The sequence below is a fragment of the Oryctolagus cuniculus genome, chromosome 5 (genome assembly GCF_964237555.1).
Source record: "Oryctolagus cuniculus chromosome 5, mOryCun1.1, whole genome shotgun sequence".
In the NCBI taxonomy this organism is placed as follows: Eukaryota; Metazoa; Chordata; class Mammalia; order Lagomorpha; family Leporidae; genus Oryctolagus; species Oryctolagus cuniculus.
Genome location: NC_091436.1, coordinates 128094005 through 128120375, shown reverse-complemented (window position 1 = coordinate 128120375; position 26371 = coordinate 128094005). Strand labels below are relative to the sequence as shown.

The following is a 26371-nucleotide window of genomic DNA, read 5'->3' as shown; positions in this document are numbered from 1 at the left end:
CCAAGCCCAAAGGACCAAGAGGGGAGGACGGCTGGGGCCAGCTCCGGGCTGGCAGCTGTGCGCCCCCTAGACCCTGCTGGGCCCTGCGTGCCAAGGGCTTCTCCCACAGCCTGCAGGAACCACCGCCCCGCCAGGAGCCATTTCCCCAACAGGAAGTGACCCTCAGGGTCGGAGGCTCTGGAGGCCAGCAGTTGGACCCCCACTTGGAGTTGGGGCTCCGGGAACTGAGGCCTCAGTGGCATTCTGGACAGGAAGGAGGGGCAGGGAGTCTGTGGGTGAGCCGTACCCCGGCCTGTGGTTTCGGTGAGGACAGGCCTGCTCTCTGACCAGCTCTTACAGCAGGGCGCTAACAGCAACTGGGCCCAGGCTGTTCCCTAAATCCTGGATAAACCCAGCCGGAGTGGCTTATCATAGACACTGGATTTAGATTAACCGCACAGGCTCTGAGTCAGAAATGCAGTCTTGGAGGAAGAGAGGCCAGCGAGGCGAGGGGAGACGGCCTTGGGCGGGAGAAAGGGCGCTCCCGCGGCAGAGGCACTGGGGCGGGAGTCGGAGCGGTGCACCAGCAGGGGCCAGTAGGGCTCCACCCTTGTGGTAGGGTAGAGGTGTCCCCCACGGGCCATTCCTGGGCAGCAGTCCTCCAGGAGAGCTGCACTTTGCAGGTCAGGCCATCTAGTTACACATTATACCCTGTTTGTTTCCTTTTGCTTCTCCTGTGCAAGGAGAAGTCCTGTTTAAAGGTTCTGGTCTTGACTCAGCCGTGCTGGCCAGAGCAGAGGAGGATCCAGGGTCCACGTTTGTGCCCCTGTTACAGGGGAGCACTGGCGCCTGGGGCCTGACCGGGAGCAGAGCGTCGTGAGGGGTTCCAGAGCCGGGACCTCATGCAGCCGCCCCAGTCCACCCCCAGCCCGCAGACCTCGCTGCATCCGGGACTCTGCCCGTCCTGTTATTTGACTTCAACAGAGGATCCATCCCTGTCAGCTCTTAGGTTCTCATCACAGACTTGTCACAAGAGCCCCAGCTGCCCCACCCCTGCCCTCTGACCACACCAGAAGAGTCCATAAGAAGGAATCGTGACTGGGCCAGAATTTAAAAATAATTATATTAATAATAAATATGTTAAATTACATTTAAAACAATAAATAGAAAAATAAACTGATAAATAAAATCAACAGGTACAAAATGTTTCGAAGTTCCAACCAAAAAACTCACACGGACAGTAGACGGACGAGACAAATGGACACGGGCGGGGGGGAACTCGATCGAGGGGACCCTTCACAGTTTACGGCGAGGCGCCCTCCTCGCCCGGTCACCCCTCCTCTCTCCAGCGTGGAGGCCAGGAGACGCAGTGGCTGACATCTTTGGGGGCTCCAGGCAGCTGGGAAGCATCTGGTCCCACCTCGAGGCCTCCTGCAAAGCGGCCCCGCAGCCGGGGGTGGGGGCCGGGCCGTCCCTACAGAGGCAGGTCGGTGCTGTTGTGCCTGGTCTTCCTGGCCGTGCCGTCGTCCCGGGGCAGAGCCCTCTGCAGGCTGGACATGGCCGCCGTCTTCTTGAGGTCAATCACGGCGTAGGAGTCTGAGCTGCGGGCAGGGTGTGTGGTGGGCAGGGGGGACTGAGGGACCGAGGGGTTCTGGGGCCCCTTGGGGCGGTCCCCACCCCAGCCCTTCAGCTCCACCTGGATGTAGTTGAGCTGCCTTGGGGGCTCGGGGCCCGGCCGGCGGAAATCAAAGTTGAAGACCCTTGGGGAGCCGCGGCGGCGGGTCAGTGGCACGGGGAAGCTGCCGTGGCTGCGGATGGTGGCCCGGGTGCTGGTGGGCTTCTGCAGGGGGGTCTCGTCCTCCTCGCCGTCGGGGAAGCCATTGGAGGAGGGTGTGAGCCCGTCCCTCGAGTCCCCGTCATCCCCGGCCTCCCCCCCAAGCTGCTGCGCATGGCTCTCCCACACCGGGGGCAGGGCGGGCAGGTTCTCGTAGTGCAGCAGGGCGGCCCGGCGCTGGGCCAGGCCGTTCCAGCCCGGCTCCTCTGGGCTCAGTCTCCAGCCAGCCCCCCGCCGCAGCCCCCCGCCGACATTCTCATAGGTGCACTTGGGCTGGGCAGGGCACTCCGAGGGGCCTTCGTTGTTGTTGTGGTGGGGGGGGTCGCGCAGGCTGGGGCAAAGGCCCTGGCACTTCATCACGTGCCGCCGAGCCGGGGTTGGGCCCAGCACAAACTTCACCTGGCCCGGCTGCAGGAACACCTGTGCGTCCTGCTGGTCGGGGCCGGGGGCCTGGGCGGGGAAGGGGAGCCGGCCCTCAGGCAGGGGCTGCAGGAAGTGCCGGCTCCTGGGCTGGTCCTCCTCGCCGGCCGGGGTGTTGACGTAGGTGTGGGACTGGGCGGGCAGCAGGGTGCCGGTGAAGCGGGGAGGAAGGAGAGAACAGAGGGACAGGATGAAAGGCTCAGGGCAAACAGAGGGAGCTTCTTCTTCTGCTCGCCCTCCAGGGAAGGGACCCTGTCGGTGTGCTCCCCCTTCCCGTGAGCCTTACTGGGAGGAGAGGCCATGTGTCCAGTCCCCCCCGCCCCCGGACCGACCGGCTGCCCGCTCACCTGCTCGTCAGGGGCGATGAGGGTGTGGGTGGACTCCTCCCCGAGCGAGGGGTGTCGCAGGCTGCTGGCTGAAGGCCGCGGGGTTGCTGAGAAGCGTGGGCCCTCCCCAGGGCAGCCAGGGAAGCCGTTGGAGAAGCTGGAGACGGTGTAGCCTAGAGCTGGGTCGGGAGATAGGACTGGGTAAGTGGCACTTCAAACCGCCCGACAGCCACAGCGGTGCCCATGTGTATAGTGTCCCGGGCCGCCCACCATCGGAGGAGACACTGTGGGAGCTCCATGATGGTTGGCTCCGTTGAACCGGCAGCTGCTGGGACCCTTCACCTTCTCTCTGCTCTTCAAACCCGGCCCCAGGCCTCAGAGCTCAGCTTGCGGCCCACCTTGCCTCCTCCTCCACGACGGCCTCCCCTGAAATTCCTCAGGGACACCTTGCTGTCACCGGGCTGTCCCTCTGCCTCACTGTGGTGCTGCCAGTGAGCTCCAGGGAAGCTCCTGGCCAGTCCAGGGAGTGCAGACCACTGCCGAGCAGGTGTTCCGTCCGGATGGCGACCGAGCGAGCAGAGACTGGGAGCCCTTCCAGGGGATGGTCCCGGCCGCGGGCGCCTGCCCCAGCAGCCAGCCAGGGCTGTGGGTATGGCCCGGCAGACAGAAGGAAGGCAGCAAAAGAGCGCCAGACGGCCGTTTCCATGGAAACCCAGCCTCTGCCTGCCTGCTCCCCGGGACTCCAGAGCCTTGGCTTGAGTCACCTGATTGGCCCAGCCCCAGACTCGCCCATCCTCAAGGGTGGTTCTGATGACGGAGGACGGTCCTGGGAGAGGCTCACCCTGCACCCCCCACTGTCCCCGGCCCCTTCCACGCATGCCTCCAAGACCCGTGCTCCCCGGGCCCGTGCTGGTGTACGGGCGCTGCAGTAGCAAGCATGGGGGTCTCCTCACCACTGGGCGGCTGGGCCCCCCGCGGGAGGTCGAGCTCCGTGGGGTGGCTGTTGCGGGTGCTGATCACGGGCTCTTCCATCACGTTGATGCTGTTGCACTGCATCAGGTCCTGAAGGAGGTTGAAGATTTCCTCAGCCCGGGAGCACTTGAAGGCAAATATCCCTGGAGAAGGAGGGGAAGGAACGAGGCTCCTGGGACCCTGTGCCGCGTGGGGAAGGCCCACAGGAGCCAGTAGCGGCACGGTGGCATGCAGCAATTACTGGCCTGCAGGGGGCAGCATCGCATCTCCCACCCTGAGTATTCTTCCCCGTATCCTGCAGAATGCAAGGGTACTGGGGGCGCCGCCCACGCCCACACCCACACCCACACGGTCCACTGCTCCCCTCTTATGAATGAATGCCCACTTCGGCTGTGCTCCTGCCGTGAGCTCCTTCGCACAAGGACAAGGGCATTCAGGGCGACGGGGAGAGAAAAAAACGCCCAAGAGGCACGGGAGAACGCTGGGTGTGGGACGATTCCACCAGACACGCTGGACCCCACGCCCATGCCCAGAAAGACAAGCCCCGCCCAGCTGGGGTACCAGCCCTTGGCCCGACACCCCACGGCCTCTGAGCTCTCCAAGGGCAGGAGGTCTGTCCTGCTCACCCCCTGTTCACCGGGTATTTGGCCCAGTGCCTGGCCAGAGGGAATGTGCTCCCCCCACCCTCCCCTCCGTGTCCAGGCCTATGGCCTCACAGAACGTGGACTCTGGTGTGGAAGGGGAGGGGTGCTGGGAGGCACACATGGAAGTTCTCGGGGCAGCCAGCCTCCCGGCCCTGTCAGTTCCAGGTCCTGGGAGCTGAGTATCTGGCACGCAGGGGGCCGAGTGTGTCCCGGGCTCTTGGCCTGGCGTGGGACCCTGCAACCCTTCCTCTAGCAGGGGACCTGGGGCTCAGGGAAGGCTCTCTGGGGTATGGAGATGCACGCGCCCACCACTCAGACTGTCACGCTGTCAGGTGAGGGAATGACGTTGGGTAAAAGGGCCACGCTGGCCAGAGTCGAGGGTGGCACCTGCACTCCTGTCTTCAACTCCGTTTCCTGTGAACTTCTTGAAGTACCCCCATATGTGAAGGGTTGGAAAAGACCGGAGCGGTCTGGAGTTTCAGAAGAATCCTGTGTTGGGGCCTAGAGTGGCCTCGCCTCTCTCGCCTCAGCCCACACTGCCTGCCCCTGCGTGAGGCGTGCTAAGGGTACACAAGACACAGCGGGAAAGGCTCCTCCCGCAGACAACCCCCGGGGCTGCCTGGCCGGAAGCCTCAGAGAGCCACTGCTTAGGCACAATCCTGGACAGCAGTCACGACCCCAGGCGGGACTCCTTGGAAGAGCTTACGTCTGCATCCCGAAAGACAAGCCCTGCCACGCCACTCTCGCCAAGAGCCATGGCTGCCTCTGGCCCCGACCGCAAGGAACAGCCCGAAGCCCCTGAGCTGTGCTGCAGGGAGAGACCATCACGCCCACCGCCACAGGAGACTCGGGGCAGAGACGGACGCCTTCGCGGGTCCCTGCACACCAAGGACCCAGGAGTCTTGCTCCCTGAGCCTCCCAGCCCCATGGCAGCCAGTCTCCTGCCTCAGATGCTGGGTACTCAGAAAAAAGTTTGCTCCTACTTAGGGGGCAACAGGGATCTTTGCAACTGGAGTAGCAGAGGGAGGAGTCGCTGCTAGCTTCTGTCCGGTGGGCTCTGGCCCAGGAGCCCTGGCTCTCTCCCGTGGGTTGTGTGATGAATGTCTCCAAGAAGGGACCCAGGTTGGAGCCGCGATGCCTCAAGAGGAAGGTCATACGTTATGCAACGCCATGCTTGGTGCTCTTGGCTAAGACCCTGCCCCCTCTCTGGGCGACACCTGCAGACCCAGTGCCTGCCCCACGTGCACAGGCCCTTACCCCGGGGCTGGGGTGGGGCTGGCACTCACCCTGGCCTGTCTGACACCGGCGGCCACTCTCGAAGGAGAAGAGGTTGGAGTCGTAGCCGTAGCGCCGCAGGCAGAGGTAGGGCCAGCGGACGGCCTCGCGCCGACGCAGGTGCAGCACCAGCTCGCTCTGCGTCAGCTCCATCACCCCAGAGCCCAGCTCCACCCCCTCGTCATCCACATTGGTCACCTGGTCGGGAGAGCACAGAGGGGCAACAGGTGAGTCTAACAAGTGCGTGCAGGGGTCCCCAAGCCGCCAGGAGGCAGTCAGACGCACAACTAGAGCTTGGGGACGGCGGGTCTCTGCGGACTCCCCTCCAGACTCCACTGAGTGCCACAGGTCGCCGGGGCTGCAGAAAGTGGTGCACGGACCCACAGCAGCTGCCTGGACAAACAGACTCATCTTGTTAGGTGCACGGTGAGGAAAGAGGTAGCCTGCTGACCTTCAAGGTCAGAGAGTGAAATGGCCAATGTTGGAAGACCTCAGATGTGCCAAGGCTTAGCATCCAGGGACCAGACATTAAATGGGGAAGGGGTTCAACTGTCAAGTCAAAATCTGAAGACCCTGAAAAAGTCAAGGACAAGTGAGAACGAACACAAACTGCCTCCCCAGTGGTACGCCCTTGCTGAGGGCGCCCTCTTCTGGCGGGCAGGAGAAGCATGCACCTCAGCACACCCCAGCAGGCGGAGGTCCCCACTGCCAGGCCCAGCTTCCCAAAGCAAACAGCAAACAGCATTATTTTAAATACCTCACATAGATTAACTCACAGACTTGCTGCTTTGCCCCAAAGTGTATATAAACCTACAAAAACACACTGGCAGCAGTGGATGTTCTAAAAGCACCATTTTCGCTACTATGCTACAGCTCCTCTTAATTTCTGGTAGTATCGACAGCCACAAAAATGCAGTGGAGAAGGCGCTCTGGGTACCTTGAACTTGGTGGGGTGGTTGTCTGGGACGCTGTCTCTGTTCAGGCAGCTGCAGCAGCTCCCCATGGTGTCAGAGCAGCCGGCCCGCCCTGGGGGAAGAGGGATGAGCAGCTCAGAAAGGCCTGCTCTGGGCGGACACTTCTCCTGTGGTCCGCTCCTCCATCCCCAGGACTGCAACAAAGACCCTCCTTCAAGGAATCCCCACTCTCAGCTCAGGGCCAGACCCACAGCAGGCAAACATGCATTGCTGTTGGGACTGTAGTAGGATTCGCACAGGTTTGGGGATGAGCGCTTCTTGGAGGTAACATTCCATGCTGTCCTGGCTGGGTACAGGGGATTCTGATCCTGGTGCTGACGGGGAAGGGGCACGAGGCAGGAGCACGAGCAGGGACAGAGGTGGCGCCCGGAGGAAGCGGGCTGTGTCAGAAGGGGGTGGGCGCTCACCGGGAACCCCGGCACTCTGGCCACTGCACCTTCCTTCTCGCCCTCCCTCACCGCGATCCCAACACCCACCTCGTTTATCTTCCTCACGTCCTCCTTTAATGGGCTGCTCCAGTGCGATCATAAAGATACGCTTAGGAGACTAAATGGTAACCACAGACATAGATTGGGTAGCTCCTCACCAACACAAAGGCTGGGTTTCTTCCCCTTTGAAGGGGAGACCAGAGGCCTCACTCGCCGGCTTTCCCGTCCAAGATTCGGGAACTCGGATTACATGTCACAACGACCAAGCTGAAGCCCAGGATGGCAAGGGTACCATTCTGGCCCGCGTGAGCTAAGAGAGTAGGAAACGCATGGGCCAAAGAGCAAGGAACAAATGTAAGAGTTGCAACTTGCACGAGACCCGTGGGGGGATGCAGCCCGTCGGAGCCGCTACCCTCCTAGAACTCCCGCTGCATGGATAGAGCCTATGACAATTCAGCGACCTGTTCCCTCCGTCCTGCCCAACTTGGAAGCCTGCAGGAAGCTGATTCCTACCCGCAGCTCTTACCTCACCCAGGCCATTGGGGAGCCGACCATGGGAGGGGCATGGGGAAGGAGCCCCTCTTTATTCGCCCCGTCCTCGCTGAGGGCTCATGGCTATCGGTCTGCAGAGAAGTCACCGGGGGCTCACCTAGCAGGAGACACAGAGACTGCAGGTTAACGGAGACCTTCACCCCCGCCACCCCCGCTGTCCACAAAACTGCTGTGCTGTCCATCCGGGGCCCAATCAAACAGCAAGGATCAAAGTGACATCAAGGGCAAAGGGACCCCGTATACCAAGATCCATAGGCCATGAGAGGGAGAAACTCCCCTAGGACCACGCGTTTCAGTCTGAGCCCCAGACCCTTGAAACCCAGCACCCTCGAGTGCCCTCTGAATCCTGTTTCTGCCAACACCCAGACGCCCCCTTACCTTTGCAGAGAACTGTACCCCCACACAGTGCTTTCTCAAAAGGACACGAAGATGTGCAGGGCTGGAGAGGGCACTGGCTTCCCATTCAGGAAACCAACGCTCTGGCCAGCTTTGTCGCTACTAAGTATCCCAACTCCACTCCCTTCCCACCACCTGAGTTTTTAGAGGAAATATCTGTATACCGAGGCAAGACAAACATCACTAACATGGCCATCTCCTTCTTCCAGCTCACCCTGGGAAGCCTGGTAGACTTTCTGTCCTCCAAGCTCGGGAAGGCCTAACTTTAACACTGATGTTAACAGTAAGCCAAAATCTCAGGGTGTCAAGACCCAAGCAGACGAGACGAGCCATCCCCCCCTTCTGCTCCAGAAAAGCGACGATTCCCACGGTCCCTTGTGCCCTGAAACCCTGAGCCACGTCCAGGTCAAAGGACCCCACCCTCCCCTCGGGTTACTCTGGAAGGAGGAAGCAGGCTGAGGGAGGTGTGCAGACTCGGGACAGGTGGCTGGGAAGTCCTGGGGCTTGAGCCACCAAGAGCCCTAGGGGCATGTGGAGCCAGTAACTATAGGGGGCAGGGTGGGGGAGGGGTGCAATGTTCCTGTCCCCCTGCCTTGGAGATACCAGGACACGTCACCAGAGAGCCCACTGAGGGGTGCTTACGTTGGGGTGGGGGGCTCTGGTCTGGGATCAAGGGCAGGAACTAGAGGGGGTGATGGGTAATAACGAATAACAAGTCTTGGGGGGATGTGGGCAAGAATTCCAGATTTGGGCACCGAGCAAGAACAGGGTGGGGGAGGGAGGTAAGGGTACGCAGCAGAGGAGTTTCCCAGCGGTGGAGCATTTCGGGGACATCTGGGAGAGAACTGTGGGGCCGGGGGCGGGCTGGCGGCGTGAGCGAGGGGCTCTGGGGGCTCCGCAGGGCACGCAGGTGTGCCCGAGGGAAGGGAGCGAGGGAGGGGTCTGGGGAGCGAGAGGCAGGTTTAAGCTGCAGGGCTGTCAGAGAGAATTTCTGGACACCCGTCAGGCGTGGGGAGGTCGGAGCCGCGCGTCGTCCCCGCATCCCCGCCCCCAGCCCCGGGGCTCCACCGCCCGCCCGCCCGGGACTTCCAGGGAGGGAGCGGAGACTGCGGCGCGGCGCGACGCGGCCTCGGTGGAGCCGCCTCGTCCCCGCCCCGCCGCGCCCCGACTCACATCGCCCCGCGGCCCGGGCGGCGCCGGGCCCCGCTCCCGGGTCCCGCTGCAGCAGCCGCCGCCCGCCCGCAGCTAAGGCCTCCCCGCCCCGCCCCGCGGCCGAAGGGTCGGAGGTCACCGGCAGCACCAACGAGACGCTGCGGGCGGGCGGACCCGAGCGGGGGCGACCGGCGCGCAGCCTAGAAGGTCCCTTTGGAGGACTTTGCAGGCGGGAGCAGGGAGCATGCGCAGACGCCAGAGGGCGCTCGGGGCCAGCTGCTGAGCAAGCCCGGCGGGGGCGGGGCGGAGCCTGGGGCGGGGGCGGGGCAAAGAGGCGGGGCTGAGGGGCGGGAGGTGGGGTTTCCCCGGGGAGCACAGAGGGGACGGGGGCTGGAAGAGGGGATAAAAGAGAGGCTGTGAAGGGGCAGTAGGGAGAAGGGCAGGGCCGGGGCACCCTGGAAGCGTTCTGAGGAGAGGGGAGGGAGTGGGTGGGAAGTGGATGACACCCACGGAGGGGGCGGGGCTGAGGGGCCGAGACAAGGCCTGGGGGGACTCCGGGGACGGCCGGGGGAAGGGGCTTGCGGACAAGGTGTTTCCATCCTGCACGAGCCGGCGGACGCGGTCCTGGCGCGAAGCCCGTGTGTGCGGAGGCAGTGGAGCCTCACGCGTCCTCCCCGAGAGCTCACGACTGCTTTCCCGCCGTCTGCGGCTCCAGGCTCCTCCCCAGCAGCCCTGTCCCCCCGGCCGGGGAGGGGCTGGAGGGGGCCGCTGGAGGCGTGGGAAAGGAAGGGCTGCGCGGTGCGGGCGGGCGTGGAGGCCCCGGGATGGCCCCTGTCCGTTCGGCCCAGACATCGGCGCGCGGCGAGAGTGAGAGCCCGGCGGAGACCCAGTCCCTGCCCCTGAGCCCCCAGCAGCCAAGCCGAGACACACACGGCAGGAGGTGGGCCCTCCCAAGTCCCGTCGGGGGAGCCTTGACGGGACCGGCCTCTCCCTACCCTTCTCCCTCCCGCTGTCCCGGGAAACCCTCCCGTCCCTCGGGCCTCTGGGGCTGTGCCCTCTAGGGTAAGGGTGGGTTGGGGAGGCCGAACCCCTGAGCTCGGTACACCTGCTAGGAGGCGGTAGAGGGCGTTCCTCCCAGCCCCTTAGATCTGAAGGGGCAAGGAGAGGACAGGAGTGTAAGGAATGGGGCCGGTTGGTAAGGTGGGTTCCAGTGCTGGGTGGAGGTGCAGTTGGGCCCGCCTCAGAGGGTGCAAGGGTGAGGGGTGCAGGTCTGATTTTCCAGCGACGTCTCCTGTCTCCGTATTGGACGATTCCACGGAAAGCAGAGCGCAGCGGGAAGAGGGTGCAAGTCCCCCTCTGGGGCCCCAGGTGCCCCCTCCCTGGCTGCCTGGAGCAGGGGAAGTGCTGTTAGGGGGAGTGGCTACTTCTGGCCCTGACTGCCAAGCGCCCATCCTGGCCACCCTTCCACAGGAAACCTGACCTGAGAGACAGAACAGGAAGGAAGCAGGTGGGTGTGGAGCCAGGAAGGAGGGAGGGGTGGCACGGGCCATTTGAAGGGGGGGTGTTTGGGGGGTCACGACTGGGGAGCAATATCATTAACGGTTGGGGTGTAGACACGGGCCCTGACCCCACAGCTGGGTTTTAGGGAGACCCGGGCTTTGGCGATGGCCTCCTGTGTGCCCTGCTGCTCGGAGGCCACCTCCTCCCAAGGCTTCCCTTGGCCTTCTAGTGTGGTCTTGGGCAATCAGTTCATCTCCGTTTATTTCAGCCGTAAAAGAGGGTAAGGGAGACTCCCTGGTAGAGTGTGGAGGACGGCCTATACTGTAGAAAATGCTGGAGCAGTCTGCTCTGGTTGCTTTTCGACCAGGGGGTGTGTGTGTATCTCGGGTGTTCAGAGCTCTGCCCCTGCCCCCTCCCAGAGAGCTCCTGGAAGCAGGGCCCCCGCTCCCCTCAACTTCTGCAGCCCCGCCCCGCCCCACCCCTCTGTACCCCAGTCCTACCCGGGCCGGCCCAAAAGCAGGAACTGGGCTGCTGGTGCTGTCCCTGCACAAGCAGTTGGGGGTGGGAAGACTCAGGCTGGCTCGCCTGCCCGAAGCTTCACCCGAAAGGCAAAATACCCCCTGCTGTCTCCCACCATGGGACTTCTCTTACCTCCAGCCCAATCCTAAGAGACCCCAGAATTGTGATTTTTTGAAAGCCCTGGCTTAAAGACCTGGCTCTGCCCTTTACTAGCTGTTCTACCCTGGGCATACAATTCATGCTCAGTTTGCTCCTCTGGAAAATGGGCACAGTACCACGGAAGCCACCTGGTTGTTGGGCCGACGGGGTGAGGCCGAGCGCATTGTGAGAGCCCAGGAGATGGAGGTGTTCTTCTTGGTTTGGGACAGACTTTGCCACCAATGTCAGAGCTGGACAATGGCTGGCCCCACCGAGAGGACAGTCCCACATCCAGGCAGCCAGGCCCACCGGCCAATTGGGACAGTGACTCGGACCACCTACCAGGACGTGAGCCAGAGGACCCTTCCAATGGGGCGGTAAGAGTGGTGAGAGTCCTGCCTGGGCTGAGACCCCTGGGGCCCCCTCTGCTCCCTGCCCTCTGGTGGGAGGTTTGACACCCCACCCCCTTTATCTTTTCAGGAATTCCTCTTTCTTACAGTCCTGGGGAGCTCTCCTTGGTGGGGAGGAGGTGCTGTGTCCTCAAAGCTTTAGCCACAAGGAGCCCGGCTGGGGAACAGGGTGTTCAGGCATCAGAAGGGAGGCAGTTTGCGGGCAAGGGCCCTTCCAGCCTCCCTCCCATCAGCCCAGGACTGGGTGCCCTCAGTGAGGATCCCCAAGAGGGGAATGCTTCGAATCTGCTCTCTGCTGGAGGGGAGGTGGCCACGAGGGACAATGCAGCCCTGGAATGCCTCCCCCTCTGCTGGCTCCTCAGGGTCCTGCAATTCTGAGCTCTGGTCCCCAGCGCCTGGACGCCAACCACGCCCCCGGCTGGCCTGAGCTACGGACCCTCCTGCGGCAGCTCCCTCCACAAGACAGCCATGTGCGTCCTGCACCCCCTCTTCCCTCTTTCTTGCCCCCCCCATCCCTTGGTCCTCAGCTCACTTATTGTGGGAAGACCCAGGGTCCCCAAGTCAGGGGGTATGGATTTAAGCCCAGCTCTGCCTCATCTACTTAAGGGGTGCAGGAACGTCTGCTCTGGCCGCCACAGTGGTTAAGTTTACGAGCAAATGAGCGATGGACGTGAGCGGCTTTTGGAACCAGTCATGGAATGGACCAATGCAGAGTGTGGTGGCGAAGGGTTTATTGAGGGCGCATGTGTGCCCAGCCTCAAGGCTCACAATTCAGCCGGGGAGGCCAGACGGGAGTATATGACATAATTAGAGACGGCGGGAGAATGGGAGTCCATGCTGGGCTCTGAGTCACTGGGAGCAAGGAGCTAAAACCCTGGGGACAGGGCTAAGGGGGCGCTCAGGCCCTGGGTGACCCCTGGGGTGTGGGGGGGATGGAGGTGGCCTTTCTCTTGTACCCCTTTGCCTCATTCGCTGCCCTTCCCAGTGCTCTCTGCTGTTGGCTCCCGCACTTCCCGGGTGGGGGGTGGTCTGCAGCCTCTCTCTGAGACCCCACGGCTAAGCCTCAGTCTGTTCTGCAGGAGCGCTATTGCCTGGCCCTTGCGGAGGAGGAGCGCGCCGAGCTGCAGCTCTTCTGTGCCCAGAGGAAGCAGGAGGCCCTGGGACAGGGGGTGGTGCACCCAGTCTCTCCGGGGCTCGAAGGCCACACCTGTGAGAAGGTTTGGACCCCCTCCCCCCGCGAGCCTTGCTCTCCCTCCACTCTGCCCCTCTCACTTACGCAGAAGGGACCAACTTCTGGGATTCTGGCCAGGAAGTGGGGTCCAGGCTTTGCAATGTGGAAGATGTTGGGAACAAGGGACTCAAGCATGGGGGGTGGGTTCTTGGTGGAGGCTGCAGTGGGGAGCGGGTGCAGGTTGGGGTTGGGATGGACAAGGAGAGTGGTGTGCAGGTTGGGGTTGGGATGGGCAAGGGGAGTGGTGCGGGCTCTGACCAGCCCAGCGCGCCCGCCCGCCAGTGCAGGCAGCCGCTGAAGCCAGGCGAGTATGGAGTGTTCGCAGCTCGGGCAGGGGAGCGGCGCTGCTGGCACCGGTCTTGCTTTACCTGCCAGGCCTGTGGCCAGACCTTGGTAAGCCTCATCTACTTCTACCGCGATGGGCATCTCTACTGCGGCCGTCATCACGCCGAATTGCTGCGGCCGCGTTGCCCAGCTTGCGACCAGGTACAGCACGGGGCCGGCAGCGGGTGGTGGAGCTTTGGGTTTGCGTATGGCCAGCGTGGTGGGATACTAAGGGATGTCCTCCTGGGCTGCAGCCCCTCCTGGCATGTGGGAATGAGGTAGGGAGAACCAGGAACCAGCCCAGGACCACCCTGTCTCCTGGGCACGTGGGACCCCTACTTTATCTGTGCCCTCCCTCCATGAAAGCAGAGTCCTTCCAATGTTACGGACTCAGAATGTCTCAGCAGACTCTTGGAATCCATCTCAGTATATCGGGTGCCCAGTGCTATGCTGAGTGTCAGCACAAAAGGTAGCGCCTAGCAGAGCTGGGAGTCTCCCCAGCCGAGGCAGCCAGGGTCGCACGCCCTTCGAGCAGTGCCCCTGCCACCTGCTACCTGGGGCATCCTGGCCAAGCCTGTCCAGCCCTTCCTGCGTCTGAGAGCAGCTGATCAAATGGGAATGTCTTAGACGTGCTTCGGCGTTAACTGGGCTTAAGGCGTGGCTACTGGATGAATGAATGAATGGATGGATGAATGAACGAACGAACGAACCGCTCCCCTCTCCCTCTCCCAGCTGATCTTCTCCCCGCGCTGCACCGAGGCCGAGGGACGGCGCTGGCACGAGAACCACTTCTGCTGCCAGGACTGCGCCGGGCCCCTGGGTGGAGGCCGCTATGCCCTGCCGGGGGGCAGCCCCTGCTGCCTCAGCTGTTTCGAGAGCCGCTACTCGGACGCGGGCTCGAGCTCGGCCGGGACGCTGGAAGGGCGGGCGACCCTTGGTATGGGAGAGGTGCAGAGCAGAGCGGGAGGGGGCGGCGGCTTGGGCTGGGAGGAGGGGTCCTCCTGAGCTAAGATCCTCGCCCCGGTCCCGCGCCATCCCCTCCCTCCAGCAGCGCCCCCTCCCCCCCGACGCGAGCCTCCGGGCCCGCAGCTCTCACCGCGCGTCCCTGGCCGCAGCGCTCCAAGGGCCTCCCGGACCCACCCCGCGCCGCGGTCGGGGCTGCGGCGCCGGACTTGCTCCCGGGAGGGGGACGCGGCCGCCCTCTGGTGGGCGGAGGCGGAGAGGCGGGGGACCCTGGAGAGGACTGGCGGCGGCACTGGGGGCGGCCGCTGGTCCTGGGGCGGGGAGGGGCGAGACGGGACCGGGTGCGGCGCTGGGCTCAACTGTCGGGTCGCCCAGCCTGGTTCCGGGAGAGGGAAACTCGGGGCCCCGAGGTGAGCGTTTCTGTCTTGCCCCGGCACAGGGGAGGAGGGACCCAAACGAACTGAACGCAAGGATCGCTCCTCGATGAACACCCTAACCACCAACAGTGCAGCCCTTCTCGCCGCAGCCGCCAGCTCCAGCCTGGAAACCCAGCAGGGGAAGGAGTGCCGAGCTGGGGCCGAGGCAGAGGGACCCACGAAGCGGGAACAAGGCCTTCTAGAGACGCCCCATGATCCGAGGGAGGATGTCCCCTGCTCCACCTGCTCCTCTTCCTCTGACTCAGAACCCGAAGGCTTTTTCTTGGGCCAGCCTCTTCCCCGGTCCCGGAAGACCCCTGGATGCCCCCAAGCAGGGGACAGAGCCACCTCCAGGAAGCACTGCACCATTTGCTAGTGACACAGACAGGAGACGGCGGGGAATAGGGTGGGAGGGATCTTGTGAGGCGAGAACACCAGGCGCTCCTCCCCTTACAAAACTCCTAAGATGAAAGCAATCGGGGACCGAGCCTGGGAGTTACAAATTGCGACCCCTTTTAGCACAGCGCGTTCTACGACTTTCGATGGAGACTTTCTTGAAAACCCCATTCCCCAAGGCTACGTTTTCCGGGCAGAGCCAGCCCCTACCCCACCCTCACGGGCTGGGACAGCCCAGCATCCTCCTCTGGAGCCACCGAAAGGATCACTCGGCACGTGCAGCTGCAGAGCGGGAGCCAGCAGCAGGGGACTGTGGAGTCGGGCCGCGCGCCTCCATGTGCAGCGCTGGGGGCGGGCCCGACTCGGACGTCGGCGCATGCTCAGGTCGCAGCGCCCTCTGCCGGCCAGCACCGCCGGAAGTGCCAGGCCGGAAGTTGCGTATCGCCGGGGCGGCTGCTATACCGTGTGAGGGGACCGTGCTGAGCGCAAAGGTGCTGCTATGGCTTCCAGTGGGGTCACTGTGAATCCTTCTGGCCCCGCGAATGAAGCTCCAGAGATCCCTGACAACGTGGGAGATTGGCTTCGTGGCGTCTATCGCTTTGCCACTGACAGGAATGATTTCCGGAGGTAACTGAGCCAGGCATCCCGGTCCCTCTCTGCCCTTCACCGTCTACACCTGCTGCGTTGCCCTGTCCCTGTGGGGTTGGCGTCCCCGGGGGTGTCTCGGTACACTGCCAACATCGTGTCCTTCTCATGGCCTTGGGTGTACCTTGCTGGGGTCCTTGACCGCGGGAGTTGCGTGGGGGCAGACGCGATCTGTTAAAGAGACGCTATATAGGGTGACGGGGCGGGAGAAGGTGCCCAAATACCAACAGGGTTTTGGGCGCTGGACGAGTGCTTAGTTGGTCTGTGGGTTTGATCCTGCCGTTATCAGGCTCAGAAGTGGACTCAGAATTCCCACGTGGGTCTTGGGCAACCTCAGGAAGGAGGCGGTGATGGCTTCCTCGCTGTGTTGGGTGACTATCCAAGGGACTCCGTGGCCACAGGACTGATGAAATACATTCTTTTTCCAGGAACTTGATTCTCAATTTGGGACTGTTTGCTGCAGGCGTGTGGCTGGCCAGGAACTTGAGTGATATTGACCTAATGGCACCCCAGCCAGGGGTGTAGCCAAGGAGGTAAGCGCCTAATCTCTGCATGTCTTAGGAATCCTAGAGGTGGGGAGAAGCCGTGATTTATACCAATTGTTCATGAAATTTAGAAGACTCGATTTTAAACCCTTGGCTTTCCTAGCTAAATGTGTTTCCAGATGGCACAAGGGATTTGAATCTTAGCAGTCTCCCTCCTGTGCTTTCCGTTTCTGATGTCATCTGTTGTCCTGTCATCTGATTGCAGATAGATGGAATCTCGGTGCAGTACTCAAGCCTTCCAAAAGCAGCCCACAGTGTGTGACCACCACAGGACATGCCCCGATGGCGGCTGAAGTTTGATGCAGCGGGAGCCTCCCCCTTCCCTGCCTGGTTCTCTCTCCTCCCTTGAGTCCACTGGGAACTGTGCTCCCTGGTGAGCAGCCCAGCCCCCGCTAAGGTATCGCTTCTGCTCTGTCAAGTTCTGTACATAGTTCCCACAGTTTTGCACCGTGTGAGCGCTCCGGTCCTGAGGACTAACAATGGTGTGTTAACAGATATGTGAAATAAAGACTGCATACAAGGACAGCCATTTTATTCTTTTAATAAGAAACTTCTGCTTACAAAAACAAGGTGTAAAAAGTCAAGATTTACAAAAATCATAAAAACATGATTTATATTTCATACTCAAAAGAGGCAGGAACAAGATCCAAACATGGATTGTAATGGAGGTGGTCTGCGTCATTTTAAAAAAGGAAAAGGAATGGAAATGGTAACCACCGTACGTTGATGTTCACAGAGCATGAGGCTTATTCTTGAGGCATTTCCATTGCTGAGCAGTACTGCGGGAAGAAGCCATTTGGTGTTGCATAGCATGTTAGTGCACCACGTGGGTTCCAGGCCCGGGGGAGGGGGGGCTTTGCTGCTGGAAGAGTGAGGTGTGGCGGCAAGAACAGTGCAGTGAGGTGGAGGCAGTGCTGAAGAGGCCTGGGCAGTGGGCGCTGCAGCGACACTGCCGAGGAAGCGGCCTCCTTCATGAAGAACCGGTGTTTGTAACCCTAACATGCACAGTAGGGCCACTCTGGGGCTTTGGAGTCTTTGGAAACTTGAGTATGTAAGGAACTGGTATGGAAAGACTCAGAAAGCTGTAGAAAGGCAGAGACAGGTTCCCCAGGGCAGCTTGTTGCTGGCCAATTTACACTACTAGGTGTTTGAAAAAATACTGCTTTTATGCACCAAGTCTCCTGTAGAGCTGGTGTGGGATTAAAGGATGAGAATCGGAGAGGAAGGTCAGTCTGACCACAATGGCCCTACAGTTTGTTCACTAAAGGTGAACAGGACAGAATCGTTTTTCTTCATCCTGCCAGCACAGATCTCATGAAGAAAGTTTGAGACTTAGCCTTTTTTTTTTTTTTTTTTTTAATGATTAAGAAGTGCCAATCTCTTGTATTACTCAGATGCATCCTGATAGGACAGAGCCGTGAGCTTGTGTCATTTTAGGCCTGTTGTTAACCTATGACGAAGCCAAGACCCTTCAGGCTCTACACTGGGATCACAGACATTCTGAGGGGTTTTTAGATGATTAAGAGTCACGTACACGAGAGCTAGGCTTATGTCTGAAGCCATCACCCCTCAAATGGTGACCAGGAGGAAGTTTATAACCATGGCCTGGACGCTAAACCCCATCAGACAACTGCTGAGACATGAAATAGTGGCACTTGCTATTTTTCATGGGAAGGAAACTTAGATCCTGAAAGTCTTCATCCCTAAGTATGAACAGTTTGATCTGATAAAAATTTACAAATTTGAAAATCAAAACCCAACCAGTATTATAGCAGCTTGCAAAAGCATAATTTTGGTTTCTCAAAACATAATGTGTTAGTTTCAAAGTGATAGTGTTTACTCTTGGTTGGTTTTTAATGCCGTAATGCTGGTTGGGTACTGTTTCATTTACACTGACTTAACTCTTCAAAGTGATACGAATTTAGTAGTCTGAATCTAACAAGTGCCAAAATCAGTAATTCTGGAAATGCAGGTGCTGGCTTTCATCAGTGCCAACGCAACATTCTCCCCACGGGAAGTCAATTTTGTATCACGTTATACTTCTCAGCCTGGGCTATTTAACGCTAGCACAGTATAACAATTTTAGCTAGTTAAGATGTTAAGCATTAGTAAGTATGGAGAGGCCACAAAAACGAGGGCTTGGCTCGGTGTTAGAGTAGCTGTGGTCTCTCAGAGCCATGAGTACCTAGTGGTTACAGTTACAGCCCTAGACGTAGAGAATGGTTATCAAGCATGGAAGATACAAACTAAACTCTCAGTTGAATTTAGAAGGTGCTTTTCAGCGTCAGTGCTGAGTTTAAAAAAGAATTAGAATAGCAGGGAGAAGCATACTTACCTGGTTAAAAAAACAAAACCCAAAACCCTCAGGGAGAAATCTCTTCACCTACTTAATGAGCCCAGTAACTAAGTTGAGGGACCCAGTTATCAGTGTGCTTTATGTGGCGAGCTTTTTAAACACCCTTTGGTGAGATGTCACATGCTCGGTGAAAAACTGAAGGTTGGAGAAAGAAGAAACAGGCTGTGCAGAGCCCTGCAGTGAGCACACCACTGTCCCAGCCAGCACCTGGGGAACCCGTCGGGGGCCACGTCAGAGGCTGCGCCCTCCTTTGCACGATTACCTTTGCATGTTACACAGTGCACCGCTTTCCTTCCAATCCTGTGTTCATGTGTGGTAGGGGACTTTGCTACACTGCTTCCTGGCATTTGTGAGAGAACTTCAGAACCGAGGGAAGGTGCCACTTCAAGAGGAACCCTTTTTGTTTGACATCCTCCAGCCTTAGTCACTGTTTGGATAAAGACCAAAAGGCTGTTTTTGTGCTCTTGCAACCAGCTGGTAAAGCAAGGCGCGGTCCTAGCGAGGGCCATGGTATACAGTTAGAAAGGGGTGGTCTCCCAGGCTGGTTTGAAAAGGCCAGAGCTGGTGTCTGGAACCGAAGAGGGTGGAAAGAGCTACACAGTGTGCCTTAAAGAGCAGCCGTGTGACGACCAATCACAAAGAGAAAGAACTTGGAGATCACAATGACATCGCAGAACTTGCTGGTAAGAATAATTTGCATTCACACACAGAGATAAGAAATGCTTTTCGAAAGTCTGATACCAAACGTCCTTTAAACACTGTACAGACTCATTTGCCACTTGAAATGACAAAAAGGAATCCTTTCCCTTAATCTTTTCAATCCCATGCAAACCATAATTGGGTACAAGGCACCAAATTTTAGGAATTGTATAAAATTAGTTCACAAAACTTTATCAATAAGTAAAACAAATTCCATTCTCCCTCCCTGCCTGCCCACCCTCTTCCCCACCCTCCCCCACCCCACCCATCCCCAACCAAGTTTTCTTCTGCACTACTGTTGACCTCTCGGCCTTACACGGGGCATGCCCCACTGCCAGCCAACCCACCTCATTGGTTCTTCCTTGGTACTTGGATGGAGCTGTAAGCATAGCCAGAGTCGGGAACTCATACAATCATTGGCTCCGAAGCCTTGCCATTAAAAACAAAAATAAACTCTGCTATTGAGTCCATAGGACACATTAACATTTTCTACAGTTTCCAATCCTATTAATGACATTGTAAGAGACATCTGGGAATTCCTTCCAGTGTGGCACTGCCCCCGCCCCTCAGCCTAAGAGGGGCGGTATCAAAGCGGGCAAGAGCTCTGTCCACCATTTACTAAGAGCTTCGGTTCCTGGCTGCTGAGGTCATTCCTATTGTTTGACACTAGTGTGGATGCCCTCCTGGAGGCAACCAAGGGTGAGGGTCAGGCTGGGTTGAGGTAAAAATCCCTTCTGAGGGCCAGGGTGCTTTCACTCGGCTGGCGACAGCAGCAGTAAACATGCCAGCCGTCTGCAAGGGCTCCTGAAGGAGACTCCCAGCTCAGTGCCTGGGAGAGAGGCAGGCCCGCTAAGGTCCATTAGGAGATCCTGGGGTCGACTGGGTAGAATATGGTCAACTCCTAACTGGTTCTTATGTTCTCTTTAGACTGTTTCAATTTAACCTAAGATGCAACTGAGACATTCATCTACTTCACAATATGCAAATAAATTAAAGGCAAAGGGACATTTCCCTCCCAACAGCCATCGGCTTATGCAGCAGGGAACTCTTTGAATAAACATCTCCTTAAATACTAAGTTTGTAACAGTGTCTAGTGCTGCTGCCTCTGGGTACCTGAGGTGTCTGCGACTGTGGCACTGTGGCGAGCACCTTCGCGAGTCTGGGGCTCTGCTGGAGAACGCTGATGTTGGCTTCTATTCCAACTCATTTTACTAATTTGATACATGGGTGCCCAGCTAAGTTAAGCACTCATTTTACAATGTGCTTAATCTGCTTAAGAATCCTTAGAATATTTGGTATAAAACTATTTGTAAAAATTAAGTTGGAAGATCTTTTAGTTTTCCATTACATGCTTGTGTTTTAGTAAGTATTTCCCCGTGGACAGCTTACGAGGCGAAAGAGATACTCTAGCTTTTCTCCGTGTTGTAAGTTCTCTTTTTCTAGAGTAATAAATAATGGGATTCACGGGAAGATGAGGCACAACTTGTAGTTTCCTTCCCCTTTCACTCTCCGTAGTGTTCGGAGTTAATGCGCTTTTCCACTGCCGCAAGAAGCATCTCCAAGTCATGCTGACTTACAAACGTGGGTTTTAAGAGAACAGGGTCACATCCAAGCCTCTGGCAGCGTGGGCAGCTGGGACACTTTAAAACAGTGTCCAGGAGAGGCTGAGCCCAGGCAGTGCTTATATAAAGAAGCCTGCAGCAGGTAATATAAACCAAACAGCATAAAACATGCCATACGCTATCGCTTCCAAATAAAAGCTAAATATTACAGAAACCTCACAGTGTTGGCAAAAGCAAGTTTAATTTAAAATATAGTCACTCCTTCCCTATCAGGGTGAACTATTTTCTGTCTGAATTTCCTCCATGTCTCTGTGCTGTCTGGAAGGTCCTATGGGAGAGTTCATCTCAGAAGAGGTCAATGGCAACTGCTACCCATCTGTTCGGGAATGTGGCCCGTCAACATGGCTAAAGCTATATCCCTCACTCTTTCGCCTCGCTTTCCCCACTTCCCACCCTGCCCCTAGCTCCCTTCCACATCTATTCCCTTCTACCTGAATTCAAACATTAACATGGTACACTCAGTCAAAAGATGAGCATTCATAGTGGTAGGCTGAGGCTCACTGCAGTAAGCAGAGTTCGGGTTTGTGTGCACCTGCACCACGAGCCTCAGGGAAGCGCTGAGAAGTCAGTGGTGTGGATGGGGAGGAGGGTTTTTGTCCAGACTTTCATTCCACTTAGAAACTGACTCAATTTAAAGTTTCATTTCACTAGCGCTGGAGTAAAGGACAGGGCACTCTTGCTTTTTTCTCTGATGGACTGAGTATTGGTGGAGTTGAGATTTGGGAGGAAACAGGCCAGGGCCATCAGTAATAAACTGTCGGGCAGGAGGAGGTGGGTTCCTTTACAGTTCCCAGGCCCCAGCAGAACAACATCTCTCGGCACTTGTGAACATGACCATTCCAGCTCTCTAGGGGCAAGAAAGAAGCTGGATGCTGCACCAAGGTAAAAAGAGGTGCCAGGCATTGAAGTAAGCTCCTGCCCACCCTCAGAACTGAGTTCTGAGAAAACCTTAAACAAGCAGCTGAAGGCCCAGCTTAAACCACACGTTTGCTTGCCCTGGACCTGAACCAGGCATCTGCTATAGAACTGGGATAGTCAGGAGCGAGTGCCCTTTGGCCCAGCATACAACCAAAAACACATACTAGTCTATTGCTTCCTTATGTGAACTGCCCCTGCTGTAGAACGAAGGGATGTTCACGCCGGTCTCAGAAGAATGGAATGATTGAGTGACAGCACCAGCCAGAGAGGGTATGGCATATGAAAACCTCCCACTTTGCACAGGGAAATTTGCTCATTCTTCAACTGCTAGCCCCTATACAAGAAGTCTGCAAGTCTTCAACCCTTGAGGGTTACTTCCATTCTGGGAATAAATCCTTAGACTTCACTTCCCACCTTGGAACCAATCCCATCCAGCTGGCTAGCAGCGCAGGGCCCTCCTCACGTGCTCTGTCCAGGGCTCCTCACATCGGGAGGGTTCTTCTGGGGCTCCAAGGAAGTCCCAGTAGGCAGGGGAATCACATACTGGATCCCACTGTCCCGGTGGATGTGACCAATTTGCTCCCTCTTTTCTCCACCCAGATCCCTCTAAATTCAGAAGCAACAGATGAAAGGATCTTCATAGAAGTTACTCCTTTTGATGTATTTTATGGTAGGAGGGAATTCCCAAATCCATTCAAAGGAAAGTAATTCCAAATCTCATGAGAAGACATGAATCACCTGGCACGTTCTACTCTAGACCCAGTGAGGCAAACCTAGAAGAGTCGTCTGTTCCTGCAGTAAGCCTTATCTCCCATGAAAGGAGACGTAGACACCTTTAGTTAGAAAGCAATCCAGTCTTTGATGCACGCCTCCCGTTCAGGGGAATGTCTGGGGTCTGCCTTCACCATTGTTGCGGGACTGCACCTGAGCTTGGAGTTGGGTTTCTGAGATTCTTGCATTGCCCTGCACTGTTCTTTGAGTGTAAAAAAGGATGTAGGCCTGGGTTTTGCACACTTCCTCGACACTGCATACATTCAGCTTTGAGTCATTGCAGTGGACCCAAAAACCTAGGAAACCAAAGGAGAGAAAGAGAGAAAATGACTACTTAAGATTTCTGTCAGCAGGCAAAACCAGGAGATGAAGAAAGGGACAGAAGAGTTCTGAATAGAGCCAAGCCTTGCTTCCTGGTGGCAGGGAAGGGACAAGTAAAAGAAACCAACAGACTTCCAGTGACCACTGGCTTTCACCACACCAACCCGCCCATGACACTGCAATACCCACTGACTGTACTTCTTGTCCTCATTTTACTCAGGCTTTTCATGGCCCATTAGAGCCTTCAACCAAGACAGCACAGATAGTGAGGGCTACGCAACAGGAAGAGGACAGGGAGGGGAGGAGCCCTGGAAATGGAGGACAGTGATAAGGGGAAATTTCGAAGCACTAGTGTGTTTGTCCACAGGCTCTGGGTGATGGGTTCAGATGAGTGCCCTGCTGCAGGCACACCTGCAGCCCATCTGCCTGAGTGCAGTGGCCGGGAGGCTCTGCTCTGCAGGACAAGAACCAGAAGCTCCTTGGAGGAGTCCCTGCATCGCTACACTTCCCACAGTAAGGGAAGTTGTAAGGACACGGTAAGTGCTCATTCAATGTCCTCAGCTTCGTTGTGAGCTAAAGCTAATGAGACTCATACAGTATCCCAGTGGGGTTACTTTGGTACTACTGTTTCTGCATGACCAAAAAGGAAAGGGTCCTGCAGAAGCAGCACAACGGTCACAATAGTAATACCACCGATAACCAATACTGTTGCCTTTACTACAACACCCTCCGACCATTGCTTTAGCAAGGGTTATGTCCTGGGGACTGTTCAAAGCACTTTTACACATGTCACTTCCTTTTAATTCTTAGAACAGCCTTGTTACTTAATGAAATATTCAAAATTTGAATATAATTTTCTTAATTCTTTCCACTGGGTTTTAACGTATGTACTTTTCCCCTAGGTGACCTGTGGGATGGAAATAAAAGGAAAGCAATGAAATGTGGATAAACCAACCCTTTTCCGTGTCCCCCACCCCACAGAGTAAAGCGCACGCACCTCCCTCTGTGTTGTAGCAATAGGCTGTGTAGTGTCCTGAGCCAAACCCTTTCCCGTGATGCATGACCACTGCGGAGAGATCATAGGCAAAGGTCTCTTTGTCAAGAGAGGAGAGCATGTCCCTGCAGCAGTAAGGTTCCATGGTTAATACCTGGTCAAAGACGACATGGACCCCAATCTTCTCTCGATGGTTACGGCCAGACCACCTGGAACACCAACATACAATCCTTACTGGTAAAAACTGGCATGTGTGGTCACAGGCAGACAGATGAGACAAGGAACTGATAACACCCAACTTTCCAGCTTTGGTTTCCCCATCAATTAAAGGTGGTAATCAAGGCCCACATATAATTACTTTCCTGTTCCATGGAGAACTCTGAACCAAGAAATTCCTAAACAAGCAACTTGGGCAACCATTTTCTGGTGTTTTTTCTGTGCTGTTTTTTGTTGATTGTTTTATATTTCACTATGAAGATGAAGCCACAAAAGCCCAAGTGAGGCTAGAAAATGTTTAAGCACAGATGCCAGGTGCCAGCTAGACAACTGAACAGGGCCACAAGAACTGAGGTCCAGTTCGCTGGCCCCAACACCAGCTGGCCTTACTGAGGCGAACCATTTCATCTCCAAGGAAAGTGCAAGGTTTCAAGGGAATAGGCTTCTGCGAAACCCCTCCCTCTTCCCCAACACCCGTGGAGACGTTCGCCCTCCCCAAAGCGCTGCAAGCCACTATTCCCACAGCTCCCAGCCCTCTGGGAGCGCCAGAGCAAGCTCACCTGAATCTTTTAAGGTGCAGCCGGAGGACCTGAGGTAGTCTGTAGATCATTAACTGCTTTCTAGCTTCACTCAGAACCAGGGGTTTTGGATTGGATTTTCGTCGTTTGCCTGTAAGGTTTGGGAAGGTGTAAGACACAGGTTGTGAGAAGTCTTGTTCTTTCCTAGCTATGGGATAGACAGTGGCTTGTCACTCAACATGCATTCACCTTTTCTCTCAAAATTGGGGCCTCAGTTTTGTTTGGGGCAGCATTGGGATTTTCGGTGAGGCTGTATTTCTCAGCTTCACACACCCGCATGGGATGGCCATGGTAGTTCTGGCTAAGGTGAAAGGAGTGACAGTGTGGCACTCAGGATGGCTGCTTAAAGAAGGCTGACTCAGTGTGAGGTGTATCCCTTTGGCCTTTCCACTGTAACTGCTGGAATTCCTCTTGGGTCGTGAGGTGACCCTGTGGATAGACACCTTGCACTGGTTCAGTCGAGTGCAAAGACAGAAGAGCTTAGGTTCCTGATGACCAGACATCTTTTATATAACAGAACAATAAAAGCTATGTCTCATTTAAAAAAAATGTTTATACTTATTTATTACTTTCACCAACTTGAAAGCCGAACAACAGGGCAGGTGAAAATTATCTTCCATCTGCTGGTTCATTCTCCAAATACACACAACAGCAGGGCTGGGTCAGATCAAAGAGGAGCCTGGAACTCCATTCAGGTCTCCCATGTGGGTGGCAGGGGCCCAAACACCTGAGCCATCATCTGCTGCCTCCTAGGCTGCATTAGAAAATATCTCATTTTAAGTCACTGTTATTTGGGTGTTATTTGGTTACAAGCAATGAAACCTGACCTTGATACCTCTGCTTTCAAGTTTTTGCCCTCATCAACTTCCAGAATTGTTCGATGGGTCTAGGATGATATACTGCTGATATCATGGATTTATTAATGGGATATAAATGGACAGTCACTATAGCCTATGCAAATAGAGTAGAGGCATAATTAGGATTCTGTGCCATTAGATATGGACTTATAAGTTACCATGCATAATAATATAACCTTATAAAACTTATTTTCACTAGATAGACCTAATTCTATTTTTTTTTTTTTTTTTTTTTTTTTTGACAGGCAGAGTGGACAGTGAGAGAGAGAGACAGAGAGAGAAAGGTCTTCCTTTTTGCCGTTGGTTCAGCCTCCAATGGCCGCCGCTGCAGCCGGCGCACCGCGCTGATCCTGGCAGGAGCCAGGAGCCAGGTGCTTTTCCTGGTCTCCCATGGGGTGCAGGGCCCAAGCACCTGGGCCATCCTCCACTGCACTCCCTGGCCATAGCAGAGAGCTGGCCTGGAAGAGGGGCAACCGGGACAGAATCCGGCGCCCCAACCGGGACTCGAACCCGGTGTGCCGGCGCCGCAAGGTGGAGGATTAGCCTATTGAGCCACGGCGCCGGCTCGATAGACCTAATTCTATTACCAGCTCACAGCTAGTTATATGTTAATGGAAGTTATTCAGAACTGACCCTCAGTTTTATCACCAGTAAAATGGGGAATAATGCATTTATTTTAGGATTGAGAAATAAAATAAAGGAGCCAGTGTTGTGGTGAGCAGGTTAAGCCACTGTCCAGGATGCTGGCATCCCATATCAGAGCACTGGTTCAAGTCTTGGCTGCTCTCCATTTGGATCCAGCTCACTGCTAATGCACCTGGAAAAGCAGTGGAAGATGGCCCAGGTACTTGGGCCCCTGGCACCCACATGGGAGATCTGGATAGCGTCCCAGGCTTCTGACTTTGAGTGAACCAGCAGATGCCAGATATCTCTATCTTGTGCTCTCTCTGTGTCACTCTGTCTTTCAAGTAATTAAAAAATTAATCTTTAAAAGCAAAGA

General features: G+C 56.6%; 4 protein-coding genes across 22 annotated transcripts in view; 2 read left to right on the top strand and 2 right to left on the bottom strand.

Moving 5' to 3' along the window:
• Window positions 1-1083: 1083 nt before the first annotated feature.
• Window positions 1084-9162, bottom strand: FRS3 (fibroblast growth factor receptor substrate 3). 5 transcript variants are annotated; one of them, XM_051854165.2, is made up of 8 exons: window positions 8974-9162; window positions 7379-7501; window positions 6388-6476; window positions 5462-5648; window positions 3513-3674; window positions 2581-2738; window positions 1676-2365; window positions 1084-1580 (listed from the first exon to the last, which is right to left on the bottom strand). In XM_051854165.2, exons 3-8 carry the CDS (start codon window positions 6451-6453, stop codon window positions 1557-1559), a joined length of 1287 nt encoding a protein of 428 aa, XP_051710125.2. In that variant the 5' UTR covers window positions 6454-6476; window positions 7379-7501; window positions 8974-9162; the 3' UTR covers window positions 1084-1556.
• Window positions 9163-9301: 139 nt separating this feature from the next.
• PRICKLE4 (prickle planar cell polarity protein 4) lies at window positions 9302-14835 on the top strand. Of its 4 annotated transcripts, XM_051855706.2 has the most exons (8): window positions 9302-9892; window positions 10423-10459; window positions 11340-11495; window positions 11882-11989; window positions 12599-12736; window positions 13033-13236; window positions 13807-14011; window positions 14477-14835. In XM_051855706.2, exons 1-8 carry the CDS (start codon window positions 9777-9779, stop codon window positions 14827-14829), a joined length of 1317 nt encoding a protein of 438 aa, XP_051711666.1. In that variant the 5' UTR covers window positions 9302-9776; the 3' UTR covers window positions 14830-14835. The 4 variants fall into 4 exon arrangements, with proteins under 4 accessions (XP_051711666.1, XP_069930197.1, XP_051711667.2 ...); XM_070074096.1 differs by lacking the exon at window positions 11882-11989 and having other exon boundaries at window positions 9789-9892; window positions 11340-11486; window positions 13038-13236; XM_051855707.2 differs by lacking the exon at window positions 9302-9892 and having other exon boundaries at window positions 10406-10459; window positions 11340-11486.
• A 506-nt stretch (window positions 14836-15341) lies between these two features.
• On the top strand, window positions 15342-16564 carry TOMM6 (translocase of outer mitochondrial membrane 6). 2 transcript variants are annotated; one of them, XM_017344785.3, is made up of 3 exons: window positions 15342-15476; window positions 15923-16027; window positions 16245-16564. In XM_017344785.3, the coding sequence occupies exons 1-2, from the start codon at window positions 15349-15351 to the stop codon at window positions 16017-16019; spliced, it is 225 nt and encodes a 74-aa protein (XP_017200274.1). In that variant the 5' UTR covers window positions 15342-15348; the 3' UTR covers window positions 16020-16027; window positions 16245-16564. The 2 variants fall into 2 exon arrangements, with proteins under 2 accessions (XP_017200274.1, NP_001164724.1); NM_001171253.1 differs by lacking the exon at window positions 16245-16564 and having other exon boundaries at window positions 15349-15476; window positions 15923-16019.
• Window positions 16241-26371, bottom strand: part of USP49 (ubiquitin specific peptidase 49) — a 98593-nt gene continuing 88462 nt past the window's right edge. For 6 of the 11 annotated variants that reach the window (XM_008262745.4, XM_051854167.2, XM_008262738.3 and 3 more), the window contains 3 exons: window positions 24497-24605; window positions 23724-23929; window positions 16241-22701 (listed from right to left, as the gene is read on the bottom strand). In XM_008262745.4, coding sequence (XP_008260967.1) covers window positions 22511-22701; window positions 23724-23929; window positions 24497-24605 — 506 coding nt within the window. In that variant the 3' untranslated portion in view covers window positions 16241-22510. 11 annotated transcript variants of the gene reach the window in all.